Source organism: Aphelocoma coerulescens, chromosome 1A (genome assembly GCF_041296385.1).
Source record: "Aphelocoma coerulescens isolate FSJ_1873_10779 chromosome 1A, UR_Acoe_1.0, whole genome shotgun sequence".
Taxonomy (NCBI): domain Eukaryota; kingdom Metazoa; phylum Chordata; class Aves; order Passeriformes; family Corvidae; genus Aphelocoma; species Aphelocoma coerulescens.
The window spans coordinates 50,554,676-50,580,610 of NC_091014.1; the positions used below are offsets into that span (position 1 = coordinate 50,554,676).

The 25,935-nt window shown below is 37.9% G+C and overlaps 1 protein-coding gene across 1 annotated transcript in view; it reads right to left on the reverse strand.

Annotated features, from left to right (window-relative positions):
• NUP205 (nucleoporin 205) overlaps nucleotides 1–22,250 on the reverse strand; it is a 54,058-nt gene extending 31,808 nt beyond the window's left edge. Inside the window, exons 1-18 of the mRNA XM_069001007.1 lie at nucleotides 22,127–22,250; nucleotides 18,835–18,977; nucleotides 17,647–17,818; nucleotides 16,558–16,702; nucleotides 15,526–15,685; nucleotides 14,133–14,361; nucleotides 13,812–13,976; nucleotides 12,863–13,038; nucleotides 9,787–9,903; nucleotides 8,521–8,658; nucleotides 7,289–7,439; nucleotides 6,301–6,506; nucleotides 4,728–4,910; nucleotides 4,022–4,072; nucleotides 3,221–3,430; nucleotides 2,359–2,458; nucleotides 707–844; nucleotides 264–453 (exon numbers count right to left, since the gene is read on the reverse strand). Coding sequence (XP_068857108.1) covers nucleotides 264–453; nucleotides 707–844; nucleotides 2,359–2,458; nucleotides 3,221–3,430; nucleotides 4,022–4,072; nucleotides 4,728–4,910; nucleotides 6,301–6,506; nucleotides 7,289–7,439; nucleotides 8,521–8,658; nucleotides 9,787–9,903; nucleotides 12,863–13,038; nucleotides 13,812–13,976; nucleotides 14,133–14,361; nucleotides 15,526–15,685; nucleotides 16,558–16,702; nucleotides 17,647–17,818; nucleotides 18,835–18,977; nucleotides 22,127–22,154 — 2,702 coding nt within the window. The 5' untranslated portion in view covers nucleotides 22,155–22,250. The remainder of the gene's footprint in view (nucleotides 1–263; nucleotides 454–706; nucleotides 845–2,358; nucleotides 2,459–3,220; nucleotides 3,431–4,021; nucleotides 4,073–4,727; nucleotides 4,911–6,300; nucleotides 6,507–7,288; nucleotides 7,440–8,520; nucleotides 8,659–9,786; nucleotides 9,904–12,862; nucleotides 13,039–13,811; nucleotides 13,977–14,132; nucleotides 14,362–15,525; nucleotides 15,686–16,557; nucleotides 16,703–17,646; nucleotides 17,819–18,834; nucleotides 18,978–22,126) is intronic.
• Between the last annotated feature and the right edge of the window lie 3,685 nt (nucleotides 22,251–25,935).

Sequence of the window (25,935 nt, forward strand, 5' to 3'; positions counted from 1 at the left end):
GGAATCATTGCACGTAAGGTAGACAGGAAGAAATCATGAGAGGGGGAAAATTCAGGAAGAAGAACCATAAATACAGATTCCCATCTTGCACTAGGACAATCACAGATCATACCATATGTGAAGACATCTCCCCCCACCAAAAAAAAATTCACAAGAAGCTCTGTGTAAAGAGAAGCATTGGCTAGGAAAGCTAATGAAAGGCTCCAGGATCCAAACACTTCTGTGCATCCAGAACTCCTCCCTTCTCAGTACTTTGCACATACCTGGCAATATTCACCACGTGATCTGCCTTTTTAGTGCGAGGATTGATTCCTTGAAGCAGCTGCTCCAGTGGTGTGACAATAAGGGAAAGGTGGCTCTCCCGCAAAAGATCCATAAAAATATTCTCCTTCTGTAGGGTTAAATTTAGAAGTGCAAGGCAATACTGTACAGCTTTCTCTAAATGCTTCTTCCCTGCAGTGCACGAAGAACATAAGAAATACAAAGAAGCAGCTGAATAGACTACATTCATAAATGTCATTCATCAAGCCTTGCACTGAGAAAACAAACCCTGTCAGTGGTTTACCAGTAGGAAAACTTCCCCCATAACACGATTTTTTTATATGCAAGAGATACAACCATCAAGTTACAGATATGCAATGTTAGCTTTAAATCCTACGTACTATACATTTTAACTTCACATGAAAAATGAATTCTAGGCACATACCAGGAAATGGAGCGTAAGTATCAAGCTGCTTAACCCCTTCTTCTAGCAAACTAAGGCAAAGTTCCAGCATTGGGGACTCATTCAATAGATGATACATCAAATTGAATCCAGGTGGTTTATATGCTATTATTTCTTCTCCTAAAGACAGAAGGAGTAAAAAAAATATAACCTCTAATAAAAAAAACCCTTCTATTACTCAAGCTAGTATAAGATATAAAACGTAACAGCCCCCATGGCTCTAAGCAACAACCTTGGTAAAAAGTCTTCAGAGATTTTCTTTATATAGAAGCCATTGAGGTAATATTAAAAGTTTGGGAAGAGATGTAATGGCAATTACCCTTACTTTTCAGTATCTAATAGCACAATTTCAAATTTAACCCCAAGTAGATCTGACCAAAAAGAAACCAGAAAAAGTTTATATCCCCCCCCGCCCCAACCTGCATGAAGACCCTGGATGAGGGAAAAAGCATTTCCAGAAGTCAAAGAGAATGTCCACTCAACTCCTAATCCTCACAGGGTAGGGATAAACTCCCACGACTGCTGTAACAATGTATATAAAAATAAAACTACTAGCCTAAAATTCAAAGACCTACAGGATATGAAATAAAAGGAAAAGACTAATGCTTCTAATTTATTTAGGGTCTCAAACTGTGGTAGATAAAAGCAAAAAAGCAGTAAGAACCTTTTTTAACATGCAAGTGAGAACAAGGGTACAGTTTCTTTTGGCACCATCTTTATAAGTGCCTTTCTTCCATTCATTCCATGTGTGCCATTCCATCACACACCAACAGACAAGCCATGCCACTGTGGAGCCACATACTGAATCCATTTGAAAAATGCATCTACTCAAAACTACATTAACCCATTTCTCCAACATATCACATAACCCACAAATAATCCTAACAAGTTGAAGGACTAGCTGAGGACAGGAACGAGCTAACGAATTCTCTGAGCCACTTATGCTGCCAAGTACTCTTTGTCAAAAAGTATGAGGCACAGAGGCCTTCTAACACTAAAGTTGTTTTCAATTAAGAACTGGTTCTCACAGCACTGCTACAAGAAAATCCACAGGCATCAATGATGGAATTCATGCTAAGAAACTTTGTATTAAGAAAAAAAAATTTAAAGCCCAAATAAGCCGTAGATTTCCTATAATGAGGCAACTGTCATCTACTTTAGCCTTTTAAAGAATAGTTGTTCAGAATTAAATTAGTTCAGGTCACAATTCTACTGCTACTGTCTGCTTTGAAGTTAATATATCAATAATAGTAACAGTAAAGGATATCTCAAATACAATGACACCTTTGAATTAATCCTATGAATAGTAGTGATTTAGATACAGATCAAAGAAGCCCAGAAGAAGAAGAAGCCAAAACTGAGGGGTTAAGTGTCAAATGTTGCTCTTCAACCAAATTGGAAATGAAAGAAACAGAAGTTATCCTCCTAGTAGAGATAGGGAAATAGAAAACAGTGTACATGAAACCCTATTGAGTCAGCAATGCAGATTTCAATACTAAGGGGAAATTTTTTTAACATCTTCCTATCTTAAAGTCTAGCTTTCCACCAGCTTCTTTGCAATATTGAACAAGATCCCAAGACAGAGCAAAACAAGTCACAATTCTGTCTGTCAGTGAACAAATAAACATGTTAACCTTGTAACTCCACATATTGGTCCACAAAGTCTTCAAGTTGAGGTTCGTAGTCCCGCAATAATTTGTAAAATACTTCCAGGACTACCTCAGCTACTTCCCACTGCAGATAATCACAAAACAAAGAAAAAATCATACACAGATTAAGACTGACACCACAACAACATGACCAAGATGACAACACAACATAGCGCAGTGAAGTACAGGACAGAAGGATGACTAGTATTTCAAAATTAGAAAGTCATGCAAATTACATTATAATTAATTATGTCAAAGAATATGAAAGGCCAAGCTTCCTTTCTGAATTGAAATGGAATACTGAAACAAATTTCTTACCTATTTTAGGCTCTATTATACAAGATACATATTAGAATATTGAAACTCTAAGCAATAAGGAGTTCTTATTAGGTATACAGCTAAGAATAGATCAAGAATAGCCAGCTTCCAGCATACAGTTAAGCATGCGCTTTCATCCAGAAGTATTGTAAAACAAAACCAAATCACTTGGTTCAGCAAGTCAGAAATATTTTCTGAGGTAACATTGAGAAAAGGACAAATCTGACTTGTATATTTGGGCATGTAATGTTTAGAAGTCATTAGCCACGTAGTAGACTTGCAGAATCCTGTAGAGCAAATTGAAATTTAGGAATACAAGCTTCTTTTTTAAAAGATACTTTATACAAGCTCCTTTGAAGTATATCCTGACCCATGAGTTGAAATATCACCTGTTTACAGAATCAAAACACTATGAAGTGCTCTAGGTTACTTTTGCTGCATCAAACTTGCACAGCTTTCTCAAACAGATCTAAGCCACATCAGCAGCTACATGCTCAGGAAAAGAAAAATATTTTCAAACAGAAATTACTTTTTCAGCAGCTCTTCGGTAAGCCCTGGTGCGGAATCGGAGAAACACAGAATCCCTGAGGAACTGGAGATAGGGATCAAAGCCTGGCGGGCGGAGACCTGCTCCCAAGTTAGCTGGGAATGAACTCTCCACTAGTGTGCTGATGAGTCGACAGAAGGCGCGAGTTAAAGGATATTCCTCACATCGGGACTCAATCTCATTCAGTTCAACCTTCCCAGGAGGACAGCAAAAACAGGAGGAGACAAATCACAGATTTTGGGGAAGGAAGAAACATGTGAGAACAAATAATGTAATAGCATCATCTGTGAATTACTTTACAGTGAATCAATTCAGCAGCTTTTCTGCCTACAGTACAACACAAACAGAGCAAAAGCAGCAAAGCATCAGTACTGTTATTTCAGTTCAGCAATATGCATTCACTCCTCTCTGAGCTACTAGAAGATACGCCTCAATATTTACCTACTTGCTTTTATTTACCACTGTTCTTAGAAGCAAAGTGAGCTGTACCAAGACATAACAAAAGTGAGTACAATTTAGGAAAATCTTAGTAAGAAGTGCTCATGAGGAATTTGGGAGTTTAGATGCTGTTCTGTTACTAGTATGAAGCTGACTAGGTGCAAAATGGATAAAATTTTCCAGAAATTACAAGCAGGCTTACAAGTAAATTACAAAGCAGTGAAACAACAATGTCTATTAGGAAAGTTTCCCATGGGCACAGCAGTAGATGCAGCCTCTGCAAGTGCCTCCCAAATGCATATGCAGATAATCAGAGAGACTGCCTAGGTACAGAGAATCTCTTACCTCAATACCAATTGCTTGTCTCTGGCCTGGACTTCTTACAGTTTGCAGTATCTTCAAAACAGAAAGAGAAATGAAAACAAACAACAGATTTCACACAATTGAAGTGCATCTCCATCATTTCTATCAGGAGTAAATAAAAAGATACTCATCACATTTTAGATCTAAGAAGAGGTTTTCTAAATCCTTTTAAAAGATAAAAAGCCAAGATTTTTCTCTCTGAGAGGCTGGATTATGTTTGACACATGTATGCTCCCAGCTTTACATTCTCCAAGATCTACATCAAGTTTTCACATTAATGATTTTTATCTCATATTGGATAGGGGAAAGACATTTCTCTCATTATCTCTTACAATAGTGTATTTTAAGAAATATCATAAATTAGGACGCAAAGATGGTGAGATGTCATTATTGTCAGGGTCTCTTATTAGCAAGTAAAAATAAGGCAGCAGCTGCAGTTCAAAGAGGACAGCCTTGGTATTTCTGTATAAACCTGTATTTATGTAAAATAAGCACAGCTAATGAGATCTCTGAGATGATACTGTAATTTTCAAAATTGTTCCGAAGTATTAACTACATTAAAAAAAATGATATTCAACAACAGCAAAAAGAAAACTTAGGAGGAAACGCAATACTATTTTGAATACGCTACTGGCAATTTCAACAAACTAGAATGCTACAGTTCTAGGCACTGAAAATCCTAAAATACCTGTGTATATTCCAGGGATTGCCAGAGTGAAGCAGCTATTTCGGGAGATCTTCCAAAAGCAGTAAGGGTTTCTAATAGCTCTGCTTTCAAAATAGGAGGAATGCTGCACTGCAGAAGTCCCAGGATGACCACTACTGGTGTCCACTGAGGGTGCTCACAAAGAGCCAAGCGAGCATTCTCACTCTACAGAGTTCAACAGAAAACGAAACTGCAGATTATTACTTTGAAGGTTTCTCATGTCTTACAATCTCTAATTCACAGTTCAGTTCAGACTCTGCTTTGTCCTTGAAGGTACGCAAAATGTCAAAAGAAAAGCAGACAATTCCAAAGCCAACCATTTCAGTTAAACAAAAAGCTGAGTATAAAGACTTACAAGCACTAAATTGTGCCTATCCACACAGAAAGATTATTTGGATAATACAAGCATCTTATAACAACCCACTTTTTTTTAGTGGACACACATTCATGGAATTAGTCTAAGTACTTTAGCAACTTTTTCAAGCGTGAGTAGAGGGACTTTTATTAGTATTTCTATTACATACTTTCTATATATTCCTATATCCATATATTTCTATGAACTCACACTGCATTGGACATTTGCTAGGAACTTGTAGCAATTTTCGTCTAAGAACAGGATCATCGCTCATGTAAGCTCACTAGAGACTCAGAGGAACCACTGGACAGGAACAAGCATTTAGCCTCATCAAATGGTAATTCCCTGCATCCTTAGAACAAATTTATCTTCATCCCAAATTATGATTTGATGATGTCAGGAAATACTAGTTTTAAGAGTTCCCTTTTCTCCATGTATGTCCAATGCTGATATTACAGCTCACACAGGATCACCCCATTATCTTTACCACCAAAGATGATTTTCAAAATATTTAGTTTTACTGATCTGTCTCGTGTTTGTGTCAGCAAAACCAAGGCTATCTCACTATGTCACAGAACTTTTAGGCTGCAAAGTCTGGTGGGTATTTAAGAGCATAATTCCACATTACTCAGAATTACACAGACAACTCACAATACAAAATTATGCATTGCAGTCTTATTCTCCTGGAATCCTCTTCCAGTCAATTCATTCAAAACATTTTACACCCTTGGTTTGGGGACATTTTAAATCATAACCCTGGAGGCAAGTTTCACAGCTGATCAGCTTCCTTGCCAAAATTCTACCACTTCCTTTTGAATTCAACTATTACTTTTGTTATTTCAAGCTCATAAATAAAGGCAAAGAACTTTCCTATTTCTTAGTGCTTTATTGCGGACATACCTCACTTCTGAAAGACATCTCCATTACCACCACCAGAGTCAAGAAAGCAAGAAAATCAGCAATACTAGCAACACAGGAAAGGGCATCATCTCTTTCTGCTTCACCTACACCTTCAATGTTTGGTCATTACAGTTACTCCTGATGCTTCCCATACTTTTGGAATTCACTAATAAAATGACAACTGCTAGGTAAATTTTCCTTACATACTTTTTCAGTCAAGGAGAATTTCACAGTTGAATGATGATGATTCACAAAGAAAAAAAAGTATTAACAAAGAAAACTAAATAAAAGGTTACTTACCCAATTGACTATAACAGTGGTCAGCTGTAAAAATGCAATCAATCCATCCTGTTCTTTCTGTGTGATGCCTCGGAGAGGCAGGTGACGGTACTGGACACTGTCTGCACTTGGCAAGTCTTTCCTTAAGTGCTCATGATAAAGCATCAAAGAGTGGAAGAAATGCTCCCAGGAGACAGGACTGCCACCTGCTCCTTGGATGTTTTCCGCTAGAAAAATGACAAAACAGGTGACAAGATTTTCTTTTGACTCTTTCACAGGGTGAAAAGCAGGGTAGCTAAATTTAGAAGGAGAACTTTCTTATCTAAAGGAAAAAGTAAAGTTCAAAGAAAAGTTATTGTTTCCAAAATTAATCATTTAGGTTTGGGCATTTTTGCTTGTTTATGGGTTTTTTTTGAGACAGAAAGGTGCTAATATGAAAAACTAGTACAAATAAGTTTTCTGGTTTATGAATTGGAATCTTTGCAGCATTATTTGCATCTTGAAAGTAGGGAGTTTTTTTATAATTTGACCAATGCAAAATGAAGGCAAAACACAGGACTGACTAGCATCTCTTAACTTTGAGAAAGTGGTATTGTATTACATGTATCAAAAAATTCTAACTAAACAAAGTGCTTCCGAACAAAGTCAGTTCAGGAAAGTTACGTTGTATTTTTTGTAAATATAGCTAACTTTAAAACATGACTAATTTTTTGTTTTATAATAAGCAACACTGACATTCTGCATTTCTTATGGTATAAGACACGGGGGGTTTTTTTTAAAAAAGCATTATTTCACTAGGTAAATTGCTTGCTAAGGTGCTCAGTCATCTAATTACCTTATCTGCCAGGTTTTTTTAATCAGACTACACTTTCAAGTAAAGCCTTCCAATTTCATCTTTGTACTAATAATAAAATGTTAAAAGTATGAGGCCACAATTCATCTCAAGTAAGTCTTTGCACGTCTCGAAAGAAAAGGAGTTGAGAAAGAGCTGAAGTGTCACTTCTCTTACCATGACTACTGCCATTGACTTTTAGCAAACTAAAGCAGTAATGAGCACACTGAGGCCCACTAGCCAGTCCCCGCAGCATTTTCAAGTATGGGATGTAAATTGTGGAAGGAAGTAGATCTCCCATTTGCCTAACAAACTTTGACAAGACAACCTAGAACAAATAAAGATCAGTGTTTAAAAAAAAAAAAAAAAAAAGGTAAATCTGAGTATTATAGGAAAACATTAGGCAGCAAAAGTCAGAGAACAGATTCTAATGTAATCAGGGCAGGGTAGACAGGAATGACAACTCCAATTTTAAAAAAGTTCCTTTGCAGACTGGCCTATTCAGTTAGACATGTTTGAAAGAGGAACTAAACAAAATAACTCATGACTGCAAAGTATACTAACTCTCAAATTCTGTATTTCTAGTGATAAAATTTACTTTAGCTCCCAAAAGTTCCACAGGAGTATTATTAGCACATCTCACAATGCAAGGTAAGTGAGACCAGGAAAGAATCCAGTGTGCTTGTCAGTAACTCACACACAGGGGTTCCTTTCAGGGTCACATTAGGCTGCTTGCAGATTGCACCTGGCCATAATTTAAGTTGCCAGCATTCTGTGTGGGTGTTGGGATGTGTCTGATTTGTCTCGTACTAGGTTTTGCCTAGCACTGCACAGTCCTGCAAGAAGCATTGAGGGCTGACAGCACCCCAGGTATCCAAAGAGTTTTGGAATGTCTGCTTTGTCTGCTTAAATTGTTTCGTCACTCTAATTTTAAGTTCTGTCTCTTATGGACTATAACTTTTGAACTTTGAATAATTAAAATATTCTTAGGATTTTTTACCCCTAAAATACTATCAACTGCAGTTAATAAAGTTTTTTTTACAGCTAAGGAATTTAATTTCTCGGTTACATGAAAAAGGCACGTAGAAGTCATCAGACAAAAACCACAAGAGAACTATCAGAATCCATTTAGCAACTGTAACAGATCAAACCTAATTTTCACAGAGGTTTGTTAGTACTCTTTCTTTCTAAGTTTATTGACAGCCACGAATGGCTGGCAGTAGCTAATTTTATGGCAAGCAACAACACCCACACCATACAGAGCAGGAGACACGCAGATAAGCCACTGAAAAAGGCTAAGGTCTTCTTAGAGGCTATCTGTAATAAGGATACCAAAACTTTTGCTGCTTGAGGGGTTTTGTTACTTTAGTTTCAAGTTACTAGTAGTTACTCAAGAAAATCTAGATAACCTGGCGCTGAGGGGGCCGCTGGTGAGCTACCCCAAGGTAGGACCCCATGATGGTGGATGTCTGCAGGGGCTCCGACGGACACCAGTACTCATGAGCAAGCTCCAGATTAAAGGGGTCTTTCCTATACAACTCAGCGATCTGCCAGGAAAAGGAAGGTGTTAGAAAAGTATCATCTCCAGGAAGAAAAAAACAATTACTTCACAACAGTAAGCACTGCTTCTAGATTAGCTAAACACATCTGAGAGGCAAAGCATCCCAGGGCTGGTGTTCTAGTTCTTAAAACCTTCTGAAAATGACAGCTTCTAAATAACAGTATCAGAACTAGCGACAGCCAGCAACATTCAAAATGCACGTATCAGTGAAAACGTAATAACTTTCTATTTAATTATTATGGATTAAATCATTGCTAAGAAAGCAGTGTCATTTCTCCTTAAATAACCATATGCCTACCTTTATATATTACAAGTTAGCCAGTGAACATACAAATTTCTCAGAGTAAATTTTTATTTCTAGTTCTTCATTTAAGTTCAGTATATCTCTCTGAGCTGCTTAAGAAAGCATTTCACTACAGATTTTCCTGCTAATAACCTAAGGGAGCATCTTTGGAAAAGACTAATAATACAAGTTTTTAAGTTATCAGAAAATACAAAACACCTCAGTTCAATATGCAAATCTGTTTTCCAATATGGATTTTTTGGAAAGTGCAGTTAAGTAACCTTAATAGCTAATATTTAAACAAATATTTTTATTTCCGTTCTATTTTGGTTTTATTTTCTTTATTTTATTAAAAATATAAAAGAAAATCTTTCTTTTAAATGTACATTTATGGTCAAAACTCTACTGCAATCAGGGAATTCCACTAGCCTTCATGAAGTCACCTTACTGAGCCTACTCTACAGCAAATACAAAACGGTCTTCTAAAATTCTCATTACAAATATATCAACACATGAAAATTATTTAAACATTTCAATTATTTATCAGAGTAATTGTCAACAGTGGAGTAAAACCTCTAAAACATAAGGAACAATGCACTATTTACTTACTAAAAAATAATTACATGACATTAACATCAGAAACCAAGGCAGTAAATTAATTCCTTCATATGAAAAGCATAGACACTTCTCTATAATTTAAGGAAAAAAAAATTAATCCCAAAAGGGAAAGATCCAGCATCATATGGTATCATTGAGACACGGGCTTTCAGATAACAAATGAAAGTCACAATCATTATTTTTCACAGTAATTTAGAAGAAAATAAGACTTACTAGAAGCATTAAATGCTCCAGATCTCTCCGAAGGGAAATAGGTGGGTCGTTACCCATCTGAATACTCATGTGGATCATGCGAGCATCTTCATCAGCACGATTTCTCAGCTGTTTCACCTACAGGATTTATGAAGTGGAAAAGCAAACAGTGGTCTATATTTAGCTAAGAATGAAACAGAAAGAAATAATGGAATTGTCTATATGGCCAATTAAAACTACGAAAACAAATGTACTTGCACGAACATGACAAGAATACTCAATTTTCTATTTTTTCAATCCTCACTCCTCCCCAAAAGCTTGCACTCAAAGTTATAGTCAATCACTTGCCTACTGCCAAAGCCCTCAGCACATAGCAAAAGCCCTGAACTTATATCACAGGAGTTTTTCCTAACTGAGTTCACCAGATACTTTGGTTTGGCCCCAAAAGGTAGATCCTTTTCCTCTTTTTAATTTAAAAGCTAGACAGTTTAGGTTCAAAGAATGCTGGACCATTATTCACAAGGAGTGAAAAGAAACATGAAACAACACAAAATACTGATTCCTGTATACAGATCTGCGGATAGCACCTTTCTTCACCATTAAAGACTAATTTACTTGCAGCTACTTTATGACTTGAAAAGTTCTGCACTGATCCCACTTTGGAGTTAATCTGTCTCAACTAGAAGCATTATCACATGTCAATAAATACCACAGGAAAAACGAGAGAGAAGAGCAAGAAGAACAGCAGCAATTTTTTTAAAAAGTAGCCATTTAATCAGCATCCTAAATTTCTTTGTGCTGAAAAAGCTAATTACTAAACAAAAACCAGCTGACATTTAATTTTAAATTCAAAATTGACATGAGACCCCAACAGAGGCTTACAGAAAGCAAACAGATGGGATTAAAAGTTAAGTTTAGTTAAATATTAAGGAGACACTGAAGAACAAGAAACAGAAGCAAGCAACCAATTCAACACATTAAAAAATAGAACATGGTGACAGTCAACAGAGACTAGTTCATGGTCTATAATATATCTCAATGTGCGAAACTGAATGAGCAGCAAAATAATTGTGTCTCATCAGGAAAAAACAGTTAAAAAGTAATAATAATAAAAAAGATTAAAAACTAGAAATAACAGTGGAAAGGGTCAAAGCAAACTAGCTAAATCAGTACACTAACTGAACAAGGACAAAACTGAATGTTGATAAGTTAAATGATTATTTGAGGTACTAAAGCTAATTATCAAGTTATGAATGAATGCAATGCAGTCAACAAAAAGATTTACCCAAATCATCACTGGCAAGCAGCATAAATGCTAAAATTATGCAGAAGCATTAATTAAAATGCTGACTTAGAGATTTAAATAAAACCAAACAAAAGTTACACAGATACACAAAGCAAAATAAAGACTGCACAAAACAGACACTTCTTTTTACCTAAAATTAGAGATTCAGTAGAAATAGCTGAGGACATAAGCCAACCACTACCTAACAGCAGTTAAGACAAAAAGTTGCCCCATAGGGCTATATCCCAATTGCCTACTAACAAAGTCTTTCCTGTGAAACAACTAGTACTGGCCTCTAGCAAACTAGAATACAAGTCAATGGTCTCATTTTGGCTTATATCCTGTATTACAAAATCCTACTTGTAATAAACATCTCTCTTCATCTTCAGGCATTAGCTGCAACCAACTGTATATCTGAGGGAAAAAAAAACTCAAGTGGAAAAGAAATATTCTTCCCAAAGATAAAGTATCCAGTCCATAATGAAATGAAGATAAGGTATACCAACAAATCAAGCAGTAGCCTTGGGATTTTCAGGCAGTTCTGCAGCTACAGGAGACAGGGTCACTTTTGTTCTAAATTTAACATGGCAGAAACTTCAGTCAAGGTCATTCTCCAGTCACTCATGTAATTATAGGGAGACACTTCTTTTGCAAAGCAATACCATTCAATGAATTGTCTCAAAAAAAGGTCCTCAGTTCCACACTTGTTTGCAACGATTGTTTAAGGGTATTCCATAAATATTCCTCACATATTCCCCATATATTCAAAATATTCCCAAGGGCTACTGTGTCTGCATTACAGAAATCACCAGTGTGCATCTTTCAAAGGATGTCCAAAGCCTCTTAAAAAATGGTAAGTGTTGGGTGCAGGCAGCTATTGCAGCATAATTATAACAGTAATTTATCAATATGAACCTGGTGGAACTGACACTACACTTGTTCTATGGATATGCTTTAAAAAAAGCTTGAGAAAACAACATGCAACACCAACAGATTATAAATAAATTAGGACTAGACCTCAAAGCTGTCTATGTGTTTATATATACCTTAAAGGTTCACGAGGCTCAAATATTGCTTTTCCTGCCAATATTGTTCACATTCTGTAAGGTTATAATGAACAAAGTATTTTTTAAAATCCTTTTTGCACACTGAGAAAGGTAATTATTTGGCAACTCCAAATACAGCTCAACACAACAAAGGTTATAAAATAAAGCCTCCATTAATTAAATAGAAGTGTTTCCATGGAATTTTGATTTTCTGTGTCTAATTACGAGATCTTGCACAAATGAAACTTGTAATTCTTTAAAAATCCTTTTGCAGCATTTCTCTTAGACTAAAAACAGTTGCTTATTTTCACAACAATTGATACTACCAAAAAAGCAGAATCCCTCCCCTAAAATGTGGAAAAGAATAAACTAAAAATGAGGGACAAAAACCATAACTCAATTTAGGTTACACTACTGTCTGTATCAAATGATAAAAAAATATTAAAAAAAAAAATCAATACCTACATGCATAGCCATCAATTTCAGCATTCATTTAAATTTTAATCATGTAAAACAAACACCACTACAACCATAAAAGCTTGTTTTGCAAATCTCACCACACTGAAGTGTTTTAAAAACCATGTTCTACTTCAGCGTGGAAAACAAACCCCAAACATTATGGCTTCTACAAAGTGAAGAAGTTTTCTGAAGTGCAGGATCTCAAGCTGAGGCTTATGTCTGAATCTATGCTACCTTGACCAAATACTAGAAATACAGAAGAGATGCCCACATTTCTCAATAAGTACTATTCACACAACCAACTTACTTTCATTGGCATGAGTGCAAGGAAGTCTGTGACAAGGTTATGAATTTTGCGAATGTAAAATTCCTCATGGTAGAAATTTTCAGACGCCACAACAGATTCAGTGAGGAAGAGGAAAACGTAATCAGCGACCGCTAGCTCTGCCATTGCCTCATCTGCCTCAGTGAATTCTGCAAGAGCTGGGCAACAAAATTCACAAGAGCAGATAAAGTAAATAACAATCTGTTACCAAACAAATATATTTCAGGATACACAGCTGACATGAAAATTTACATGCTTCTATCAACTCTTGTCTTTTTTTCAGTCTTGTTCTCCTGTACAGTAGAAAAAACAATTAATGGGAGATGATGACCTCAACTTTCTGCTTTAAAAAAATGTTACAGTGCATATCCATCTACCCAAAAATAGCTAAGGTAGTGAACCAAGAATCACAAACCAACCTTAATTAAACATTAAATATAATGTTTGCATTTTCTTTAATAGATATTTTGAAGTAGACTCAATTTTGACCTAGAAAAAAGCTGGAAAGCTTGTGAAGATCAGAGAGGAAAAAAGAAAACTATAAATAGATTTGTCCTCTCAAGATACTGACGCCTGACATCTACAGATGTAAAAAAACACAAACAGGAACCTATTCTGAATTTAAGCATACAAATTATACTAAGGCTGAAAATGAAATCCATGAGTTTTCCAGTACATTAAAATCTCTTTCATTTCAATGAGACACTATTACTGTCTAGTAAAAAATTACTGCTATATCTGTGTACGTTTCAGAGCAATTCAATTCTCGACAACCAAAATCAAATACAGAGAAAGCTTTAAATAAGTGTTAACAGTGATTTTATCATAAAGGTAAATAATAACACTTCAGAAAGGTAATAGATCCTTTGACTTACAGCACTTGCAAGCTCTGAATACCAATATGCAGCAAGTGAAGTTCAGAGTAATTTACCTGTCACATCAGAGAATTGGGATATTCCCCGCAACGTCAGTGCCCAGGCTAATCTAACAGTAGCTTGCAGGCCTGGCAATTTCCAGGGCTGAGACTCCTGAAGCCGAGTGTGGATCGTTGCTATGTACTGTCTTTCTGCTAGCAGAGGGAGTCGGTGCATCAAGTCTTCAACAACAAAAACACAAAACCAATACCCAGTAAACAAATGTAGGATTTTGCATGGGTTTTTTCACCAATTTGTTACTGATCAATAATAAAATTGCTTAAACAACAATTTATCCATCTATACAACATAACCTCTAGGAATGCTGCCAGCATTACCTTCACGATCCTCTGCACCTTGTTCCAGAAAGCTGACATCAAAGCAGTAAAGGAGAGCCATGAGAAGAGACAAGTTCACGCCATCCAACGAGCCGTCGGCTTCCACTGTTACCTTCTCCAGGTAACTGATGAGGATCAGAGTGTCGTCCTTACTCAGAGGTGACTGACAGGTCCAGACAAAGAGACTTTCAGCCAAGGACTGTCGGCATTCTTTAATGAGATCAGAAACCTTTAAAAGACAAAACAAAAAAAATCCAGTGAATATACCTATTCTGGTAACAGGTTCAATTTGTCCTTTTCAGTCAATCATGATGACTAGCTTAAACTAAAAAGCACTCTAAAGACAGCAGCTACAGAAAATGTTGTGTTTATTTGCTAAACAACAAAAGGACACTTTTGCTCGTCAATTGCCTTTATATTCCCACGTATTTCATGAAAGGTGTGAGTAGACACCTGGGAATATGACTACACACAAACCAGCATCCCTGTCAAAGTCAGGAGACATCAATCCACACAGAATTTACATAGCTGTAAATGTATCACACAGAAGTCACATTTCCTGTCTTTAGTTACACAACTGCACTGGCAGTTACCCCAGATAAAGTCAGCCTTCCCCTTGCCCCAAAAAATGAATCTTAAGGTGAAACTAAGGTAAAATAAGGTAATTTAAGATAAATGAGAAGGATATTCTTTCCATAGTTTCTAGGTTCATAGCAAAAGTATAAGACTAGTTCTTTATTCAGTGGAAAATAAATTGATTTATTATTACACAGAATGAATTTTAGGCAGATCACCCATTAGAAATGGGTTCAAAATTTAAAACAATAATGTTTAAAATCTTCCTGCTAGAAAAAAATATGCTGCAGTTAGCCATAGTCTCAATTAAGTTCAAGAATTACAAAGATGACAATGTATTTTCAAGCAATTTTACTTGACTATTAGAAATGCTTCTGTTCATATTAACATAATGGGATTATTAAGAGAATTATTCACCTGATTCAACTTGGTTTCAATCTGTGTTAATAATTTGTGAATTAGTTCACTTTTCTTATGCCAATAGTGTGGATAATGGTAGTGCTGATAATTCAAAATACAGACTTCAGAATTAACAAAAAAAAAAAAGAAATTTACACAGTGTAAATACTAGGCTTAGATTTTTACTGTTACAGTTCTTCACTAAAAATAAGGCATGCCCTAGCATCTGGGAGCAACAGTAAAATAGAAATGTGGGAAGCAACACGAATCCCACACTGATATTGCACAAGCTGTGGAGCAGTACCTGTGATCTCAGACAGCAGCAGACTGTGTGCAAAGGTAAAGAATTCTCTGTAGTCTAACTCTATTCTAATGTGTTCAGTAACACTGAAGAATATCCATGCTTGGTGAATTTTACCTCTTTGCGATGCTTCTCACTGCCCAACCCTCGCTCTCTCTGGAGTTTATCAAATTCATTGTTCAAATCAATGTGAGACACAAGTGTAAGGATCTTCTGAGTCAAACCCTGCTCCATTAGGTCATCTGTAAAGCGTGTTGTCATGGAAATTAACTCTTGACTATAATGGAAAGAATATAAATTTAACAATTAATCATAGCTTTCCAGTCACAAAGGACGTCTAAAATAATGAATCCCATCAAACATATTTGATGACAAAAAAATGTACAAATAATTTATATACAGAGAGCAACGAGACGTGCATCGCTAATCAGTAAGCAGTGCAGTCCCAAACCATTATGCTGAATGGGTACAAAGTCTTTAGGTAGCTGTAGGTTCAAGAACATGGAATATGAGAATACAACAGGGATCAGGTACATAAGATTTCTATTAAAAGGAAAAAGTACTACATATAAGATGCACACAGATCACAAACTCACAGGCTCTTTCTTACTAGTAAATGCAATTGTCCAGACACTGCCCTCACAATTTTTATTTACGCTAGAACACATCTTTTCATCTTTCTCTAGCCAATCAATCATTGTGCACTGGAAGCAAGCAGTGTGCACTGCTTTCTTTTTCAAGGCAAAAAATACTAGCATACAATGTTCACCAGCAGATACTACATTCCTTCTGAGTAAAGGTAGGAGAACAATTCTCTTTTGTGGTACACAGAAAGTCAGAAGACAGCAGGGTTCTCAAATACTGAGCAATCACCACTAGTTAGAGCAACAATGACTGGGAGAATGTCTGAAGCAAAATACTGTCAAAAGGTGAAGTAGCATGAAAGAAATGGAAGTAAAATAGATATCCTTATAATCCAATAAAAATATGTGCAAAAAATGATTTTGCTTAAAAAACAAACATGAAAGCAGCTGAATCAGGTTATGAGAAACAAGCAAATTTGGGACTATACGTATTCCCTCTAGTCTGATTAGTCCTAAAAGCACTCAAAACAAAGAACTTTGATCAGCTCATTGCCCTGATACAGACCTGAGTTCCAATGTCCACGTCTTGCCTTGGCGCGACTGGATGAGGGTTCGTAGTGAATTGGCAATGCATCTTTTTCCATCCCAGTACAAAAGAACTGCCACTAGACCTCTTGTAAGGCCAGGAAAATGAGGCTGCTGGTGCTCTCCTAGTGAGTGAAAATCCACAGAACAGTCAAAGAAAGCTGAACATACACACCTTGATAACAGCTCTAAACCTTTGTACTTCTAATTGAAATACAAATACTGCATTCAAAGTAAGTGTGGTTATTCACTATCACTTTGATTTGTTTCAGACACTTAAAAGAAATCCCAGATATTTTGGGTGCTATTGGTAAAATTAATATTTAACTTTTAAAACATACAAAAATTGTTTTAAAGTCCAAGTCCATAAATATCCTAGTCCAAATGGTATTTGCCACTGATATGTACCCATCTTAATAATCAATTCAAGCTGATTATCATAGAAGTATTTTTTATTCAAAATTAAATTTTCTATCTGAAATTACATTGAAAATTTAAGTTCAAAATAGAAAGTGAGGCTGACTTGAAGATGGCTTTCCAAAGGCAACAAATTTGCAAGCTACTTCTTTAAAGAACTTTTCAAGTTAACGAACCGTAGCTAGTAATAACAACTAACAATTATAACTTAATAACTCTGAAATCAATCTTCTACCTGGAAAGAATGTATCACTCTCCAGAATATTTCTCCTACTAATCAGTTATTAGACTACAGAGTCACACAGCAATGTATAACTAATACATAATTTGAAGAATCAGTATCTATCACACTGCTTTGTGGAAAACTTCTCAATCATGCTTTATTTATGCTTAAATTCAATATTACAGAAAGTAAATCATAAGACTTCCTCAGAATATTCCCCCTTTTGCAACAGCTGAGTGTACAAACATTAGGGTTCAGAACACTGCTTTCATATGACTTTACAGTGAGAACAGATTTCTTTTTAAGAACATTCTGTGTTAGGAAGCTAAGGCCTTCACTGCACCATGCGTTCACACTAAACATACACTTAAATAAGAAGGCCCTATTTAAGCTGTATTTCTCCAGCTCTTAAATATTTTCCCTTCTCACCAGCTAGAAGGAGCTCAACAGCTGCCAACTCTCCAATATCAAAGAGGTCACTGAGGATAAAGGCTTCTCTGATGAGCTGCTCTGGCAAAAGCCTAGTTCCCTGCTGACCCTGGATAGCAACTCCTTCTGTGCTTGCTTTCTGAATTTTCTCATGCTGCTGAACATTTTTTGGCTGCAAGAGAAACAAGCAAGTTTCAATCTTTCAAACAATCAGAAGTTATTCAGAATGGCAAGATCAAATACTGAATAAAGCTTTACACATTAATCCTTCCTCACAAATACAGTTCTGTCAGGTTAGGTCATCATCATAAAGGCAGTATTTTTAAACAAAGAGAGCAAAGGCATCCTAAAAACGCTTCATGCTTGGAGAGCAGAGTCCCTTTGGGAGCATATGAAAAATAATCTTATACAATTGGTGCTGACATTTAGTTTACTCAAAATAATAGAAGTTGAAAGTATAATTTGATGCAATTCTCAACAGGAATTGGTATCAACTCAGTGAAAGACATCTGGGTTGTTGCTCAGAACTGTTGTGTTACTCCCAACTATTTTCTACATCATTCTTTTTCCATTAAACTGAGATGCTAAAATATACTGATGAAACTCTATAACTATCAGTTAAAAAAAGCCATCCACTACTGAAGAAGTAACACCCCTGAAAGAAGATATATTTCTAGTTACTCCTTTATGATCCACCAGCCAGGGAACAGGGAGTCTTTTCACATTATCTGGCATTCCAAACAAGACACATTCTGTATTTTTTAAGTTCACCTGTTTTGTGTGTTTGTTAATCTGACTGGAACATGAGCAAAACAAGACAAAATAGCTTCGTGCTTTATTTCAGACACACAAGAGTAACAAAAAAAGTTAATATCTGACTGATGGATCATTAGATACTTTTACTATTGCTTTCAAAACAGCACTCAAATAATGAGAGAAAAAATATATCACAGATAAAACTCTCTGCAGAAGATACAAAATAATATGTATGTATTATTTTCTCTCACTTAATACTATTTGTATTCTTACAGCAGAACAAGACTGATATAACACATCTGTATTATGTACTGTAAAAATGTCACACGAAAAGAATGGTCAGGGTCTAAAATGGCATGTAAGACAACAATATAAGACAGAGCAAATCATCAACTCTCCAACTCATTCCAGAAGCAAGCATTGGTCCAGTACCGGATTTCTGAAGAGAGAAATGAAGTCAGATTTGTGCTTCTTTAAAACTTGATCGAGACGATGCACAGCTTCAGGCTGCCTTTTCCAAATGGCATTCATTACAGTCTGCCATATGTCCTTATATGGACCCCATAAGCTTGCAGCTAAAAGAAGAAATAAAACAATGTATTTGAAATAGAGAAAGGAAGAAAACAAATTATTTATACACTGTTTTCAATAAGTAGACTCTTTTTCAGTTTACTGTTACTCTTGGCATGTCAGTATACTGTTACACCCATCAAGAAAAGTGTATTTTTCTTTCTTACAGCACAAAAAAACCCCAACAACAACGATGGTCTGATATAAAACTTAACTTTAGGGAGCTAAATTTAGGGAGCATCTAGGATTTAGGGAGCTAAAGAATCAAAAAAGATAATGTATGCACCTAAATTCTGGTGCTCAAAGTCATCTTGTAAGGATACTTACAATACAGGTATTAGGTCAGAAAAGACCTTCAAGATCACAGAGTTTAAGCATTAATCTGGCACTGCCAGATTAATGTCCCCAAGTGCCACATCTACACGTCTGCTAAATCCCTCCAGGACTGTGACTCTACCACTTCTACAGAATACTCCAGAAAAGGACTACCTTCACTATTAGCTAAACAACCCATCAAATCAAAACAAAATACTCTCGCATGAGAGCAGATGGCTAAAGAAAAATGGTTTCAACCATTTCCAAAGATTACTACTTGAGTGAGGAGGTTGGGAAAACCATAAAGCAGTTTAAGCAAAAGCAAGCTATTTAAATCACCCTTATTGCTCCTACTTTGTCAGAGGTGAACCAGTGTGTACTGAGCTAGTCATCTGAAAGGGGTGTAAAATCCTGCCTCACTAATCAGAGAAAAACATTGGCTGTCGATAGAGAACAAACTCCTTTGATTACTCAAACTAAAATTGATATCCCTCCCAACAATCAAAATGCAAATTTCCCAGGCTTCAAAGTACCTCTAGAATGTCAGATCAAAGACTGTCATACTTAAATGGTGAAGTCTACACACTTAACCACTTAACTGGTGAAGCCATTCATGCCGAGTAGCTACAGAGAATTTACAAATGACTGAGACAACACGTTTAGCAGTGCCAGTATGGCTGTGTTGGGTCAGCCTGTAAAAAAGGGACAAATTTGTCTTTTCTGAGCATCAGTGTTTTAACTCATACAATGTTACCCCTGCCTAGAAACAGCTACTACTGGATGCATAATTTCACACTCAGCTATAACTGACTCTCCCACATAACTTCAGAGTTCAGAGATTTATTTCCACTTGAAATTGTCTTTTCACTCTTATTACATCACCAAGTCCAATAAACACCAGCAGCAAACCACAGTGTCTGCCAAAAACTGTTCAACTACTTCCCTGGCCCATTTGTTTGTTCTTGTCCCTACCACATAATTGCTTTGCACCAGCCCAAACACATGTACTGCAAGGCATTAGAACAAATTAAGGATCTAACTTCTCTAACCAAAATGTAATCCAAAAAAAAGTTTATTTTCAGCAGGATCACATCTACAACCCAGTTTGCTCTGCAATGGCACAAAGATGGATTACTGCAGAGAAAGGAATCCCACCTGGGATGGGAAGAGGTTGGACTTTCGCAACCACGCTTTTTCCCACTTAAGCTGTTCTATTCTTATTAGTTTTAGAGGCTGACCATCCCATTAGGGACAGCAAGGAAGGACTGGCTGCATTGCTTCTTTTGGCAACAACAGCAGTTGACGCTTACGCCTGAACTTTTTGCTAAGTTGCAGACTCAACCATGATATGTCTGTTCCCACAAACAATATACTATAACCTAAGGCAAATTCTTCCCTAGTTCTAGTGCCATATCTCCTTTTAATTTTTCCCATATTTCCCATAAAAAACTCCCTCTTCCCCTAGTTTTTTTTTAGTTATAAGGCTGTAGACTCTCCTGCTGTGTAATTTATTAAATAGTCTCATTAGAACTCCAATCCTCACTTCAACAAAGTCATAGTTTTTTATGAAGAGTCTTTGCTTTATTACTGCTTTTCTGTGAGGCTACAGGGATGCAATCCATTCAGTGAGATCAAAATATCTTCTCTGTAAAATTTGTTCCTTGCTTGCCACGGGAATGGAGGTTTTATTTGTATTAAATAGAATTAATAGTGACTATTAACTGTTACTAATGACATACAAAACCTTATTTACAGACCTTTTGGCCTATACTCCAGTGATAACTGTTCTTCCACAGGGTCTCCATTCTCCTTCTATTAACCTAATGAAGCTCAACAATAATAAATGCAACGTTTTGCCCCCAACACAGAATCACTGCACAGGCTGGGGACCAAGGAAGCTGCTGGAGAATAGCTTTACAGAAAAACACCCAAGTGTCCTGGCAGGCAGGAAGCTGAACACCACTCAGCAGCACACGCTCATGGCAGAGGCTGCCTGCAGGCTTCAGGCTGTATTAACAGCTGTAGCCAGCAGATGCAATTGATTATTTAGGCACCTCAGAGCCCTTCACTCCCACACTGTGTCTACTTTTGGGCTCCTCAGAGAAAGACACAGAAATAATGAGCCAGAGAACAGAATGAGTGAGAAGCTGAAAGAACTGACCTGGTTCAGTCTTACAAAAAGAAGGCTAAAGAGGGTAGGGGCTTCGTTTTCTCTAATTACTGAATGGCACTATACTTAGAAAGCAGAGACAGAGGTACCCCAGGACAAGATGAGCAGCAACTGACACAAGCTGTGATAACAAAACTTCCAATTGGGACGGTGAGGGTTTTCAAGTCCTTAGCAAAACTCAGTGGATGAGAAACCAGCTGCACATTTCCAGACTCCATGTGCACCACTGAGCAAAATTCTGGATATATTTCTCTTTTGCCTCCTACACCACACAGCATTAAGAGATGAGCGTAATACCGAAGTGACGCGTAACCACGTGTACAGCGAGTAACCACAGTCCTCTCTAACCAAGGAGGCCTCGCCAGGACCAGCCAGGCGCGGCGGCAGCTCTGACCGCGGAGCTCCATCGCCGGGCAGCTCTGCGCGGCCCGAGCCCAGGCACGGCCGCACGGGAGGCCGCTCTCCCACCGCCTGCCCGCACACCGCGCCCCGCACCGGGCGCCCCGCAGCCCGCTCGGGCCTTCCCTAGCCGCCTCGCCACACCCGGCCTTCCCAGGGCGGCCGCCCCCGGTTTCGCGGGCTCGGAGAAGAGGCGCAGGGCCGGGGAGTGGGACGGCCGCGGGGAGAGGCGGAGGAGAAGCCGCAGCCCCACGCTCAGATTGTTCTTACCCGAATTTACCGCCAACGGAGCCGCCATCTTGGCGAGAGGGAGGCGCGACCGCGGCGCCGGCGCCCGAGGAAGGCCCAGCCAACCCCCGCCCGCCGGGCTGCGGGGCCAGGCCGGGCATGCCGCGGCTCCCGCCTTTGCTGGCTGCGGCACAGCACAGCTGGTGCCAATCACCAGGCGGCTCCGGCAGCGGCTCCGGCAGCGGCTCCGGCAGCGGCTCCGGCAGCGGCTCCGGCAGCGGCTCCGGCAGCGGCTCCGGCAGCGGCTCCGGCAGCGGCTCCGGCAGCGGCTCCGGCAGCGGCAGGGACAGCCCCGCGCCCGGGCTGACGGGAGCTGTAGTTGCACGGTGATGGTTCATTGTGCCTCGAGGCGGCTGCGGGAAAGGGAGAGCTCCGGGCTTCTGCATTCCCGCCTTCGCTCCTCTGATGTAAATAACACATCGATTCCGTGCCGTTCCGTTTTTCTTTCCCTTTCCACACCACGCTCAAGGGAGTCTTTCTTTCCAAGCCCTGCCCCATAAGCCGTTTTCACTGAATACGGCTAAATACCCTAATTGAGACACTGCACTAGGAGATACATTTATTAGAATATTTTAGTTTATTTTTTTAACTAAAAAAACATATTACCAGGATGCCTTCAGCTTCTCTGGTTTCTGGTTGAAGTCTTAAAAAAATGGAGTCAATAAATAATTTTGAATGTGAACTAGGGTTTACAATCTTGTATAGGGGAGAAAAAATAAACAAAAGAACCCACAAACACCAGATCTGGTAGGAGTTATCCTGTCAAGAAAGCTGCATTTAAACTCAAAGTATGTGCAAGAAAGAAAAAAAAAAGTACCAGGCATGAAGAAAAGAAAACAAAACATGTTTATACACTTACATATCTGGAGCTGAGGAACAAATACCAGTATCATAGAAGTAGTCTGTGTCTGACATCAATTTACCATTCTCTGTCCCAGTAGTAATCAACTTTCTTACAGAAATTCCTTCCTGTAGCACCTTTAGGATAAAAGATTCCACCAAAAGTGGAGTTCATTTTTAGTTCTAATAGTTCACCCTTTTGAACTTTTTTAAAACAGTATTTCATGGTTGCAAAACCATGTCCGATGAAATAGACCTATGGGAAATTGGCAAAATAACTATCTTTCCTTCTCTAGATCCCCCATATAATGGGATGGCAGAAGGGGTAATGGTCCTGGGGTGAGTGAATTGGCAAGGCAGCTATAAGAAAAAAGAGACAGAAAGTAGAGAAACTGTGTCACAAGCATTAGTCAGAAGAGGAGAGAGAAATGGAGATTTTAGAAAAGAAAAAAAAGTCTGTCCTCAGTCTGTCCTCAGTCAACTGAGTCTTCTCTCAGTTCAACAGATGAATCTGTTCTCATTAATTTGGCCTAATTTGTTGATTTAGTCAAAGGCCTCATATTTCTTTGAGATTTACCCTTTCCTGGTCTTAACCATGAACAGACTAGACCTATAATGATGAGAATGATAGTGAATTGTTCATTTTAGTCTGGGAAATGAAGAATGCCAGGCAAGAGGTAAAAGTAGAAAATAAGTGAAGGTATTCCACAAGCAGCTGAACTAAAGCAGCCTTGGTACCTGGGCAGAGCATTCCTGTATCCTCTCCTGTGCACCCTTCCCTGCAAAGCCATAGTTCTGCTCCTATGCTGCCCACATGCCACCTCAAGAGCCATGACTATGAAAGGCAGGTATCATGGCAGACTTGGAGATGCATGTGCTGACCATCTGGCCACAGCAAATGTAATGAGGTTTTGCTTCAGTCTTTCCTTCCACAGTGATTCTAATTTTGATCTTTTTCCTTTATACATTCCCCAAGTTTCACAAAGTTTATGAGCCCTTTAGCCTTCGATCAGATTAGGTTGGAATTGACTCAGAAATTGCAACAGGTTCAAAAGTTACTGAAAAAGTTTGGCATACAGTGTGATTTCATAAGCTGTGTTTCCTTAAGAAACATGAAGTTTTAAAGAAGAGAGAGAAATAAATAATTGAATTTAAAATAAAAAAAAAAGCCTTTCCCAGGCATTAAGAGCTGTCATATTTCTTTTGGCATTCAGATACAGCCAGATTGCACCCACTGTTTTTTGAACTCTGTTGAAGGAAAAAATCCTTTTTAACCACTGCACATTTAGTATTTTAAGTTTCCAGATAATTCTTTCCTCTCCTTGCCAATTGACCTAGGGTCACATAGCAACAAGAAAAAAAAAAAGACAGCCTGAAATAGTGGATGGCAAGGGGTAGGTCACTGGGCAGCTTCACTGGGAAGCTTCTGAACTTCAGAAGAAAAAATACCACATTTAGCTCCAGCTGCACAGCATTTATTATATTCTTTCTCTGTCAGCAGTGTGATATTTTAATGCAAAATAGTTGTGACAATTCAACTCCTAGTACAGATGAAGTAAGAGAGGCATCTAGATACACCATACCATACATTCTGCGCATGTTTTTATTGGCATAACTGCTTCCATCCATCCATCCATGCTTTAATGAGTAGGGAAGTCCATGAATAGTAATTCTTGCTTATTCTTGCTTTATTTGCTGTCCTTTAATTTAGGTTCCCACTGTTTACCCGGGATCACTGGCTGGTTTGGTAGTCTATTTTTGACAGGTCACTATAGGGAAAGAATATCTCATTCCTCTCCCTAACAATAGCTCTCAGCAAGTTCTCCAATACAGATGGGTTCAGGAAGGGACACCAATGTCTTTCATCCTTAATTACTAGACAGAAATCTGTGAAGTATCAAAGGTAGGCTGACACTAAATACCTGGGGTGGATATTAATTCCCCTCGATTCCAGGGAGAGGAGGTTCCGAATTGCCCGTAGGGTAGCAAATTCTGCTTGTGAGGTGAGAGACCTACATTCATTTCTATGGGTGGAAATAACTCTCAGTAATAATTAAATTGAGCTGCACAGTGGCAACCTACTCTTTGACTGTAACTTGTAGGTGGTTTGTGATGTACTACAGGTGTAACATTCTTAATTTTGATAGTACTATATTTAGTGGCTCATAGTCAAATCATACGTCAAGATACAAAGATAACGATGATGATGATATAATTTACTCTCTTTACATGTTATTATTACCAGGAAGAATAATTATTAGCCAAAAAAAGAGTATTGTTCAAATGCCTAAGAGGCCCTGCTTAATTTCCTACCTTTAATCTTCAGTGTCATTATGATCGCATCCTTCACATCTCCATCACATGATGGAGAAAAATGAAAAAAGGCTTTTCTGCATTGCAGCTGAAACTGAGAAAAGTTGCCTTGTAAAAGTGCATCTACATAAATAGACCAGTCCTTGCATTGTGAAATATGCCTCTTTCCCAAAAAGCCAAAAACATTTCTGGCTACTGATTAGACCATAAAACTTCCTGGAGCTCTTGTTTTGACTGACACTAACTCTGTGCATCTCAGCTTACTGTTTTGTAAAAATGTGTATAACATCTCACAGCAGGCCTGGAATGACAATTGAATGGATCCGCAGCCTGGCTCTATCATGTGAACAGGAAAAATAATGTATTTTTGCATCATGTTAATTGACAGAGTAAAAAGTCCTGAATTCTCTTACTATGCCAGCTAATTTTCCTAGAAACTTCTTAGCTGGCTATAATCCTGTCTTTGCTGCAAAAAAGTGTGCTTTATACATTGAGATAGTTAGTTTGGCATCACATCTTAGAAAAAAGTCTGAGACCTTTCCCTGCAGCATTTCTCAAGGAAATAACTTTGTAATTTCTGTCTTTCATCCTAGATATTTCTAGTGTCACCATGGTATCTAAGCTCATCAAAGAAACTG